Source organism: Rhinichthys klamathensis, unplaced genomic scaffold (assembly GCF_029890125.1).
Source record: "Rhinichthys klamathensis goyatoka isolate OS25496 unplaced genomic scaffold, OSU_Roscu_1.1 h1tg000059l_1, whole genome shotgun sequence".
Classification (NCBI taxonomy): domain Eukaryota; kingdom Metazoa; phylum Chordata; class Actinopteri; order Cypriniformes; family Leuciscidae; genus Rhinichthys; species Rhinichthys klamathensis.
The window spans coordinates 3,767,718-3,780,000 of record NW_026606604.1 but is presented as its reverse complement, the minus strand read 5'-3'; the positions used below and the strand labels follow the sequence as shown (position 1 = coordinate 3,780,000).

Sequence of the window (12,283 nt, the reverse complement as noted above, 5' to 3'; positions counted from 1 at the left end):
ACAGGCGTTACCATAAACGACAACAAACAAAGTTAAGTCTGACACAGAGAAAGGGATTCGTCTTTGGGAGAAAAAGAAATGACATTTGGAAAAACTTCTCATTTCATCATGTGTGTAGGGCAGGCTACTTCTAACATGTTTGGTTGGTAAAATAAATATGTTGTAAATTCAAATCAGAGTGTCTTCTGTGTCTGGAATGGATGTATTTTTGAGTCTTGAGGTAACAATAATATAATAAGATAACTATAATAAGATAATATTTTTTTAAATGGGTTTGGCTAAAAGAAAATTTGGGTTTCGTCTATACTACTAGGTATGCTACTTATAGGCCTACATATATTGACTGGGTTAAATAGAATTGCATTACTAAAAAGAAACTAAAATACAATTTTCATTGACTAAAACTAGACTATGCCTTTCGTCGACTAAAACTAGACTAGACTAAAAAGAGTATGAACGTGACTAAAACTAATAAAAACTAAAATGACAGCTTGACACAAAGACTAGACTAAAACTAAAATTAAAACAGGCCGCCAAAAACAACACTAATGCCAACACAGGAGAACACATCAATATGTTTCTAAATAACTGTTCATCATGATTTCAAAATAGTTTGCATGTTTTGATGTCCACATATTCTTGTTCTAGAAATTACAGTGGCTGTAGCATTTCTAACATAAAGTGGCCAAATATTAAACACTAAGTAAACATTTGAATTAAATATTTTTTGGCCAATATTAAAAAAAGATTTAATCTGCTGTAAAGTGTATGTAACTGCCTCACAGTTTTAGTTGGGTTTGTTACTGTTTTTTGGTTCCTACCTGAAAAATAATAGATCGTAGAAGCGGAACTAATTAGCGCCGATTTTGTGTCCGCACGTAACTAATAAAAAAAACACCTGAAGTGTAGAGCTAAAACATAGCATCGCAAGAGCTCTCCGAGATAAGTAAATATTAAGAATATAAAGATATCTAAATGTATATTATCCGAGTAAAAGAAGACAAGGAAAAAGACTTTGAGATTTAGCCCCTCTTAGTAGAAGGCAGCCTACGAGGTATGTTCTTTTGTATCTAAGTTTTCTGTGTTATATCTCATGTGCATTGCTTGTGTTAACTAGTATGTAACTATAACAGCACAATCTGTATTCAAGGCATACATACATGCATTGTATTTATATTTTCCTTTTATTTTTTCTCTCTTTCAACCCAGTTCTCACGGGTTGGCATGATATATTGTAGTAGAAATAAAACCCCGTTTTTTAACCAAGACCTCGTGCTTCGTGTTGACTACTGGAGGGAGCTACAGTGTACATAATAAACAATCATCTTATGTGCATTATGTATTTTATGTGTTATTTTATAAAACCATATTTTCTTTTTTAACTTTTGATACTTAATTTAAACCAAATATTATTGCCTCATTGTTATTATATGTATTTTAAGTCATTTTAAAGGCTTAAGTCTTTGCTTCGGTCTATTTGTATTACAAAATAAAAAATCAGATTAATCGACAAAATAATCAATCGATTACTAAAATAATTGTTAATAACAGCCCTAGTTTGAACTCTCCTAATTTTAAATGAGTTTTTATTGTTTCTAATTCAGTCCTTTACCTTGTGTATCTCGAACATGTTGAGTGGGATACTGCTATTGGCCACCTTCTCTCCAACCTCAATCAGATGTTTCTGAATGTTCTCAACAATGGTGTCACGGTTCTGGTCTGACAGAATCTGACCAATCACATAACTAGATGAAAGGGGAAAAGATCATGTAAAACCACAACCATATTAAAAAAATATATATACAGCGGGCTAAGAAAACTACTACATTATAGTCTTAAAAAAAGGACTGATAGGGCTAATGAAAGTTCAGTGCACTGACTTGCCACACTCCTTGGCTAGGTCACACCAGTCTCTGCGCACAATGTCCAGGCCTTTGAGCTCTTGTTTGGTAGTGTATTTGCCATCTCCCTGCGGCTCAACCATCAGTGCTGCGTATTTCTTCTTCTTCAGCAGCAGAAGAGACTTAAACACGCCATCGATGTCAATCTCCAGGAGTTTATAGAGTTTATTCACCTCACTTTTCACCTACACAGACACATTTATTCAATTGGTGCTGGATGCAGAATGGCTGGTTTAATTCTCTCCTGATTGTCAGTGATGTCTCATTCATGCTTTAAAGATCCGATAGCATTTTCTATGAGACATGCAGAACCCCCCCTCCCCACTCCTTCCCAAACTTACCTTGTTTCCCAGTTTGAAGACCTCCTCCAGGTTGGTGCTGTTGGTGTTGATCATGATGGAGTCGGTATCCCCATATATGACCTCCAGATTCATCTAAGGGAGAATCGTAAACCGTCAAACCCACGCACGGCTTACAAATAACAAACGCGGCAAGTGCCGCTTAATTATTACTGTAACATACACTAATCATGACTCACCCTCTGCACCATTTCTTTGGTGTGCATCAAAATCTGTGGGAGACAAAAGACTGCATGTCACCCGGGAAACACAATAAACACTAAACACAGCAAGCAGAGAACAATATCAATTTCAAATCAGTCAAACTGGAAAGTCAAACAAACCCACTCACTTTGGTGTATATACATCTATCAGCAAGAAATAGTATGGGAAAAAAAATAATAATAATCGCACATGCGTAAACTCCAACACACGAACACGAGGATTCGCACATGCAAAACACACAAAGAATTTAATTAGCAAATCTATTCAGTAATTCAACATTTATCAAAGGGGGAGAGAAAAAGCCTCTGTGATTTGCTTCTAAATGGAGGATAATTGGCTAAGAGGTCTATTAGCTGCACTGAAATGAGGCTCCAAACCCACACACCAGCAGAGTCATTATAAGGCCTAATAGTCTTAATCACCACTGGACTGCATGACGAGAGAGAGAGAGAGAGAGAGAGAGAGAGAGAGAGAGAGAGAGAGAGAGAGAGAGAGAGAGAGAGAGAGAGAGAGAGAGAGAGAGAGAGAGAGAGAGAGAGAGAGAGAGAGAGAGAGAGAGAGAGAGAGAGAGAGGGGGGGGGTTGTCCAGCTGCAAAGAGAGACCCATGTAAACCACAGCTGTAAGAGAAAAAATAGAGGCAGACAAAAGGAAAAATTAAAGAGACGGAGGGAGTAGAGCGCAAGGAAAAAAAGAATACGTTAAGCAAAAGAAAAGAATAAACAGAGGCTAAGGTAATTTTACATGTAATTTTTAATAAAATCCATAGTGAAGCTCAAATAGAGGTTTACAATTACTGAAACATTCCTGTAATTAAATTAAACTATCATTCAAAAGTTTAGGGTCAGTATGATTTTTATGTTTTTGAAAGAAGTCTGTTGTGGTCACCAAGGCAGCATTTATTTGATAATAAAACCGTAAAAACAGTAATATTGTGACGTGTTATTACACTTTAAAATAACTTTTTAATTTTAATTTTAAATTAAACTTTTCAAGTTTAATTTAACACACAATTTTCCAATTATGAAAATAATTTTCCAAATTTCCAAAATTAAGAAATACAGGCATATACCTGATGTCGTATTTGGAAATCTCAAAACCGGAATTTTGCTTACATAGCACATTTAGAATTAGAATATGACCAAATTCTGATTTCTAAAAGAATATTCCATTGCATGAAAACACCTTTAATTTTCACAATATTTCCTATCACCTCTTTACTTTCGAACTGATTCAAATTATAGATAGGCCTCAAAAAGGACACAAAGGAGACAAACCTATCCTACAAACCCACTGCAGACAGTGACAGGTAGACAGAGAGACTGTACATATCTGAAGTGTCATGATAACAGTGACTGTTTACTCAGGGTGTCCAGCCTTAAACATACACCCCACAGCCGCCGTGCCGGCATGCAGGGTGACCTCTATGGGAGAGGGACTCGGACAGGTGGGGGGGTCGGTAGGGGAATAAGGGGCGCTAATCTGAGGCCTCAAAGAGACAGGGACACACTGCAGCCTGTCAACAGCAATCGAGCAAGACACCAGGATTCATGCCCCCCAGCGCACACACACACACCGTAGCCAAACCCAAGCCCCCGGAGGGACAAGGACGAGGCTATTTCAGAACACGGGAAGCTCCACTCCTTGAAACTGGAGCAGGACTTAAGCATGCTTTATGAGGTGTAACATGCCTCCCAGAGGGAAGTAGGAGGTCAGGTCTGAGTAATAACAAAATAGCTCATTAACCAACATAGCCAAGGTCACCCCAAAACACACAAACATGCACCTAATTAAGCAGGATTAAACTCTTATATGGGGTTTGCTGTTGGTGTCTTCCGTTTTTGCACTCTCAAAACTGCAATAACTTTATTAAACCAGAATTTTGCAAGAAAATGCAAGTACTTGCCCATCCAAAAGTTATTGCTATGGTGTTTTGAACAATTTTAAGGGTGTTTTGGGTGGCCTTAGCACTAAGCTTAATACTTAGTGCTAAGGGAAGGGGTTTTTCAAATCCCTAACCTCAAGTATGTGCAAGTGGCAGTATTGAACCACTAAGAATGCACAATACAATACAAACTCTAGGTGGCATCACAGAAGGCTGAGGTGGCTCTAGTCATCAGACTTTGCTCTGCACCCGGCTCTCCAACGGTACGCCTAGAGCCCACACATAAATTGCTACACCATCTGTCTCTGTGTGTGCATGTGTGTGTCTTTCTGACCTTGAGCAGGTGCGAGTTTACTTCACAGGGAGTTGTAAAGTTACAGCCACTTAGCAATGCAACCGTACACTGTACATAGTTTATTTAGCTCCACTGTTAACGCTGAAGCAGTCAGATATTAACGAAGTGTATAGTATAGTTAGACCAGCAAAAAGAAAAGGAAAAAAGAAAAGAGGCTACAGTAATGAGTTAGATTATGTTTGCATAGGATTCCATGGGCACTGTAATGTATGTCAGTGCATTAGGACAACAGAAACAGTTTTGTTTTTTTTGGGTGGCGGCACATGCAGCTGAAAGACAAGTCATTTGACTATGCCTCAGAAATAAGAGTGGGGACAGCTCATCTTAAAACGCATGCCGACCAACACATCTGAGAGTAAGCATACAGAAGGCACAGAGCCGACTGTTCGGTCCACGTCCTGCCAGCAAAACACAGTTAACCAAACAAAAAACACATTTTCAAATTGCATCAATGTGCGCAACAACACAAACCCCAACACATGAAAATAAAACCACTCTGGCCTGAACAGTTTTAAAAGATAAATGACACTTAATTAGATACTGTATTAAAACAATATCTTTATTCAGCCTAAAATCTAATTCAGTCTTTATGCTGATTAAATAAATGTATAATTTCTTTGCTGTGCAGGAATGGCTAAACACAAAGACAACACTATCTCATCTGTAAATGTTTTCAACATTCTGTACTTTTGTCCAGTGGGCCAACAGTGCCCCATTTAGCCTTTTCTCAGCTCCCTGTCAGACTGCGGGCAGAAGAGACAAAAGTGGACTGTAATTACAAAGCCCAGTGAATTAGCGGCTGTGTTGGAGCAAAAGCAGCCTGTTAGTAAGACGGAAAAGGGGACCAGACCCTCTCTGTCACATGCCTGGGGACACATCTGGAGCGTGACATGATAAAGAGTCAGCAAAGGGTCATTATGGAGCCTACCATCAGATCACTAATGCCTCTATCACACACACATCCAAGCAAAAACGCCTGACTATTTTTTCTTTGATGCATCAGTAAATACTCTATTTTTTCACTTAGTTGCTTCTTAAACATTATTATTGAACTGCATTTTCTCTCCATGCCCAATAATGTAACATGTGAAAGACAACATGGCATCAGTAAATAATAACGCCTACTTTTCATACGCCAAGTCTCAGCCTACTTTAATATTCAATACAAACTGGAAATGGAAGGTGATATCAAGCAGTGCATCCTAAAATTAAAATGGTGTTAAAATACCACCAATGAACTGAAGCAACTGGCTCAGATTGCAGTGATTGACAGAACAGGAGTGTTTGGCCCAGTCTACACAAGGCCCTCCATCTTTTTGCCCCAATTGACAGGTCTGTCATTAACACGTTCATTTATCTCTTCCCAACCATTTCAAGCGGCTGGTGGAATGGTTATAGAGAAAAACCGAAGTCTACGGCTGCTCTCATAAACAGTTCATTCCTCATGCCATTTGCTCGCCCGGGGCATCTGGCCTTCTGTTGGCTTCGGTGCACATCATAGCAGGCATTTTAAGCCCCAGAGCGGTACAGAAACCTTGTAAAAGAAAGTATCTGGTGACGATTGTTTTGAAAAGCATCCTGCTGAAAAGCATTTTGAGGATGACAGTCCTCTGCCTGAAATAGCAACAACCACACAGCACTGTCAGGGTGAAATACGTCCGCTGTCATCTCTCTATCCTCTGCCCAGAGGATCTAAAACAAAAACACACACACACAGGCAGACCACAGTGGGACGTGCAAAAATGAATTGCCCTCGTAGCATGCAAACACATCTTTTTAGGTAGATGGCCAGATAAAGTCACCTCTCTGACAATGTGCAAATCATGATCCAAAGGACATAACAACAGCAAACACACAAAAACAACAGTAAAATGTCAGTCATTTCTAAAGACATTTACACAACAAAGGTGCGCACAGATTCTACATAAACCGTGTGGAAGCAATCGGGGCAGATCACATGGAGTCTGAGCTCTATGGGGTAAAATATCACTGCAAATCCACTCTCTGATTTAATACGACCGCCTGAAATCACTTTAGCGGGCAGCCTGGCATTTATAACTGGAGGTAAAAATACACCACTAAAAAGAACGCCGCGTCCCCTTCCCAAACCCCTACATAATACCTCTGATTAATATTTCCCAACAAAATTTATTAGATCTTGTTTCTAAATTAAGAGCTTGAGCTGACACATATTGACACTAATGCACTCTATTTTCTCATACTGTACAAATAATCTCAACACAGGTTGCAAGACCTTCATATCCATGGGGGCCCGTGTGAGAACATTTCGGGCTAGTTGACAGCAGGCTTATTATAGTTAACCAATACCTTAAACTAAAACCATAAAAAAAACACTTTTGTTAAACTTAAATTTATTGCAAAGGCAACATTTCTCATTTTCATTTATTTTAACTTGATATGCTAAAATAACTCAAACAAATAAAAAAGTAATAAAAACTATAGGCATTTTTTTTTAAATCAATCACAGCAAATTTACTAAAACTAACTCAAATTAAATGATTTAAAAACTATAGTAGTATCTCGATACTAAAACACTATACAAATAATATACATCAATATTGGCTACTTAATTGTCCCAATACTTCCCCATTTTTACATGTAATTAATTACCTTAGCAGTCATCTAATGCTCACTTGAAGTTAATCTTTAAAAACACGAATAACTTAACATGGGTAAATGTAATCTTTAGCAAATCTTAAAATAAATTTTTTTTTTTTTTCACACTTCATTAAAATATTGTGATGCCTAAATTCACTTGTAGCATTTAAAAGGATTGATTTTAGTTTGTGTTTTATTTTAAAATTTAGACAATTTTATTATTGGCAATTTATGGGTAACCAATATTCTAATTCTTAAAATTCTGAATTCACTTAAAACACTAAAATTCTCAAAACACTTAAAACTAAAATAAACAACAATTATTACTATTGTTATTATTATTATTATTATATAAATAGGAATTTTACGGGGACAATGGATGCAGTCATTATTTGTTCTAATTGAGTATCTTTATTCGAATGGACTTTGGGAATAAAGCAGAACAGCTTGTTGATTCTAAAGGAGGCTGCAGTGTAATTCAACACTATGTTCTACAGTTTACTGAACTACATCATTGGAAAATTGAGTAACACCTCAACACATGCAGGGCGACATTATTCTTTCCACTTATTCATTAACAACAGTAATACCAGTCTCTAGGATAAAGATTTCATTAGAGCTAAACAGAAGCGTTTCAGTGAGCCGAATGGGGAAAATGACATCAATCGTGTCATTAAATTTAAAGACACAACATTAAAAGAGTCCGCAGAAGGTATTAGTTAAGAATAACACATCACTCACGATGCCAGCCTAAATTAAAAGGTGCAAAGCTCTTGAGGGAACTTGTGCGAAGAACGTGAAGCTACGTAAGGCCAACTGCATCTCGCGCCCAAATCCAAAAATATTCTTTGGGCCCTGTGACTATTTGTTAAGTCCAGTGATATCAGGAGCAAATCCCCAACCAAAGACCACAAGGTCAATCGGTGCGTACAACAATGACTACAGGGGGGAGGAGGGCACTTGCATCTTATTCTGGGAAGGTTAAAAATGACCTTTGTAATTTGGACAACTGGATATGTCGTCTGAGAGAGCAGCAAGGAAACAATGTTTACTCAGATGACACCTAACTCACCACGACAGTCCATCTCATCTCACCAACAGCCGCTTAAGATCTGAAGAATTCATGGCACAAGGGCATGCCATCCGTGACAGCATAATACGTTTTGTTTTACTCGTGAACTCGTCTAAACTAGGTAAAGAGGAGTCCAGGGCCTGGCGGCAAGGTGGGGTGAGAGGTCAGGCTAACTAACGTTCCAGAACCATCAGCAGTCCGTAGCGACAGAAGTTGTAAACATCACTCGATTAACCCCAGACCCAAACCCCCTCCCCAGCTCCACAGCTGAAGCTCCGCTTTTCACACTGGCTGCCGCACAAAGAGCTGAAAATAAAATTTAGGCACATCAATCAGGACGGACCCCTCAGCATGAAACCCTAAACGTCTATTCCATGGCATGCATTTCATACCAGGGGAGTACAGGGTTCGCACCAGAACAAATGTTTCCCTGGAAAGGTCAAGGGCCACGGAACGTCACTTTACAAGTGCTAAGGCTAAACGCACATGGCTCTTGCTAACTGGCCAACAGGGGGATTTCCCCAAACCGCCATAGAGCAAAATGAGCCAAAAAAAACAGTGGCGTAAGCCAGTTTTGATAAAAGAGAGTCAAGTTTTACATCATATTAACCACTTCGCTGATCTTGGTTTGCTTCTATAGAATCCAAGCAGCAAAAAAAAAAGAAAAAAACTATATAATTCAAACTCAAGTGTGGTGCAATGGCTTTGGGTTTTGCAAAAAAGGTTCCTAAGGAAAATCTGCAGAAAATCTAAGAGAATAAATATTTTTTATTACAAATATTTTTAAGGGTTGAGTTTTTTTTAATCAAAAATATAACACATATTGTGAAATATAATTACAATTGTAAAATTTAGAAATAATTGTAATATTGGAAATAACTCTCTTGAGGACCAAATCAGCATGTTGAATACAGTTGTGATGCTTAATACTTTTGTGGAAACGTTCTGTGAAAATATTCTGATAAATAGAAGGTGCAAAAGAACAGCATTCATTTGAAATATACTGTATGAAACTTACATACATTAATAAATAGAAAGATGGTAGTTTCTACTTACCATTATTTTGTAAAACTGCTTTTTTTGTGAAAAGCACTATACAAATTAATTTAAATGAATTTAAAATGTTCCTGTGCGTTTATACACCTAACTTTATTAAATAAATTGAGTTATATAAATAAAAATACATATACAGTAGCTGTCTTTATATTTTAGGAAGAGAGTCCCTCGCAACCGGAAAATCAAATTAAAAACAAAAACAGGGTTGATACCACTGCCTTAAGAAACTCAATTCCTATTCCTTCACTCAAGGCAACCAGCAAATAAAGCTCAAAACTTTCTCTCTTGCGGCACCTCTAGACTTCAACCCACTTGACAACACCTGCTGGCTGAATTTACACCCCTGAGGCAGGTTAGCACTAAGCTAGCTTCTCAGAAAGCATTAGTTAGCTCTATTAAAAGCAGAACGCCTGTAATTCTTATCCCAAAACAATGATGGTGCAGACAGCAGACCATCCATCAGAAGTTGAGGCTGGCGCGCCATCTGACACAATTTAGTGTCTGACGATCGTAAAACCCAATTGTCAAATTAGATAACGGTTACGATCTGCGTTCTGCGTGTCTGGCACCAATGGAAGAAAATCGCCTATTTGACTTCTTGCCCTCTTAAAAGTATGAATCGGAATATAGTGCACTAAATCCTTCAGACGCTGGTGCCAAACAGCTGTCATCTCCATCACGGCTCTGAGAACCTGCATATTTCAACAAGCCGAGAATCACCGGGGGCTTGTCCAGATCCCCTTACCGTAGGCCAATCAGGAAAGACGAGAAGCTCAGGAGGCCAAATGGGGGCAAAATCAAGCATCTTTAGCGCCATGGAAAAAATGACATCCACAACGCCAAAGCCTATCTCTAACATGGTTCTCAACAGATAAAGAAGCCACTCAATCAAAATATAAATGGCAACTGAATACATGAGCATTAAAATTTCGGCACTAATGTCGGGGTCAACGTAACGCAAGTGTGAGTGTTTGTTGCAACCGTCCCCCCCTTCCATTTCCCATTGATCTCTATCAAAGCATCTAAGCACACAGTTCGGCACCACGCTGGTTGACAGTGGAGAATATGTATCACAATAAGACTAATCAAAGTAATTAGGGTTGAGTCAAGCTGGGCTTGCCGACATGAAGAATCGCATACTAATATTGGCGGACTCCAGTGAAGTGGTTTCAGCACTGCAAAATTGAATCCTCCAATGCAGAAATCAATGTCACAAGCTTTCCTTTTTCCTCTCATTGAACTTATTGGGTTTTTTGTTGCTCTTGTAACAAACGAGGCACAGGCAGTAAAAAGCTGCGTGTTGAATTCTGGGGCTAATGCAAAGAGATTGTAATTACTGGTTCCCCCCACATTTCAAACAATGCCCCACAACGCCCAGCGGCAATGTGGAAGAAGGGAGAGGGGAATGAACGTGAATGTGTCGCCGTTTGTATTGCTATATCCCAGTGGGCTTTCAAAAGTCTGGTCTCATTAAACTCAAGAGCAGGTAGCCAGCAATCATGCCAAGGAGGTGGCATAAAAGGAACAAGAGATCAATGCAAATTGGTTAAAGCACAAAAGAGAACAGAGGCTCATGAGGAAAGAGTGATTTCAGAGCCAGAGGCCCGAGGAGCAGCTTGTGCGTAGAAACGGGGATGGCTGAGTTTAGACTGCACTCTAGTGGCAGGAACTGAGCACGGCACCAATGGTTTATGAATGGTAATGTAATACTTTGTGGTATACTTAATCTAAACCCATGTTAAACTTTTCTTAAATATTGCATATTTTATGAAACGCATATTAAGAAACTGAATCATTTGTCAAAAAACTATTGTTAAGCTATTGTTATTGCTAAAAAAAGAAGAAAAAAAAGAAAATTGAAAAAGCTGAAACAAAACATAAATATAATAGAAAAATATAAATATTAAAAATGTTGCCTTGGCAACTAAATAACTGAAATAAGTGGAAGTTGAAGTACTAAAAATACTAAAACTAAATAATTAAAATAATTTGAATTTAAAAAAAGCTAAATAAAAAAGGACAAAAGCACATAACAAAATTACTAGAACTTAAAAATACAAAAATAAAATTATAATATAATATATATATATATATATACACACACACACACACACACTATTGTGCATCTAACAATACATAATATGGTAGATGTGGTATCCTAATTATAAATAAAACTAAACATTTTTTTTGTGTAAATTTCTGGAAATTGCCACCAAAAAAAAAAATCCTGGTAAGACTGTATAGGCTTTAAGGTAATCTATATTCTTAAAATGTGTAGTTTGAACGTTAAAAATTATTATTTTTAAAATGTATAGATTTTAATTTTAATTTCTTACAGGAATATAGGCAGAGAAAAACGAATGTAAATGAAATAAAACTAAAGTAAGTGATGAAATATTAAAAAAACAACAACAAAAAAACACGTTCCACCTAACATCCCGTTTCAATCAGTGTCAGCACATTGAGGAAAAATCTGGATTGAGTATTTCCCTTGATATAACCGTTGAATGAAAGCCTGATTCAATATTCGGCCACTGCATTCATGTGCAAAACTGCAACATCTGCGATTTATCACAATTAGGGCTGGACCCAAATATTCGAATATTCGTTCGGTGGTTGGTATTCGATTTGAAAATGTGACATTCGAATATTCGTTTTTTTGTGTGTTTTTTGCACACCTGGCAACCCCCTCGAAACGGTTCTCATTCGCGCTTGAATATGTTTTACAGTTAACACTATAAAATCTGGTGAAATATAATACTTAACAAATAACTTCGTTATAGCTACTTAATAAATATATTTGCTTCTTCTTGGACTACTAAAAGTGTTCCTGC

The 12,283-nt window shown here is 37.7% G+C and overlaps 1 protein-coding gene across 2 annotated transcripts in view; it reads right to left on the bottom strand.

Moving 5' to 3' along the window:
* The window catches only part of pola1 (polymerase (DNA directed), alpha 1), a 62,564-nt gene that overhangs the window by 39,381 nt on the left and 10,900 nt on the right, over positions 1–12,283 (bottom strand). For both annotated transcript variants that reach the window (XM_056248972.1, XM_056248973.1), the window contains exons 27-30: positions 2,440–2,472; positions 2,243–2,335; positions 1,881–2,086; positions 1,613–1,745 (exon numbers count right to left, since the gene is read on the bottom strand). In XM_056248972.1, coding sequence (XP_056104947.1) covers positions 1,613–1,745; positions 1,881–2,086; positions 2,243–2,335; positions 2,440–2,472 — 465 coding nt within the window. The remainder of the gene's footprint in view (positions 1–1,612; positions 1,746–1,880; positions 2,087–2,242; positions 2,336–2,439; positions 2,473–12,283) is intronic.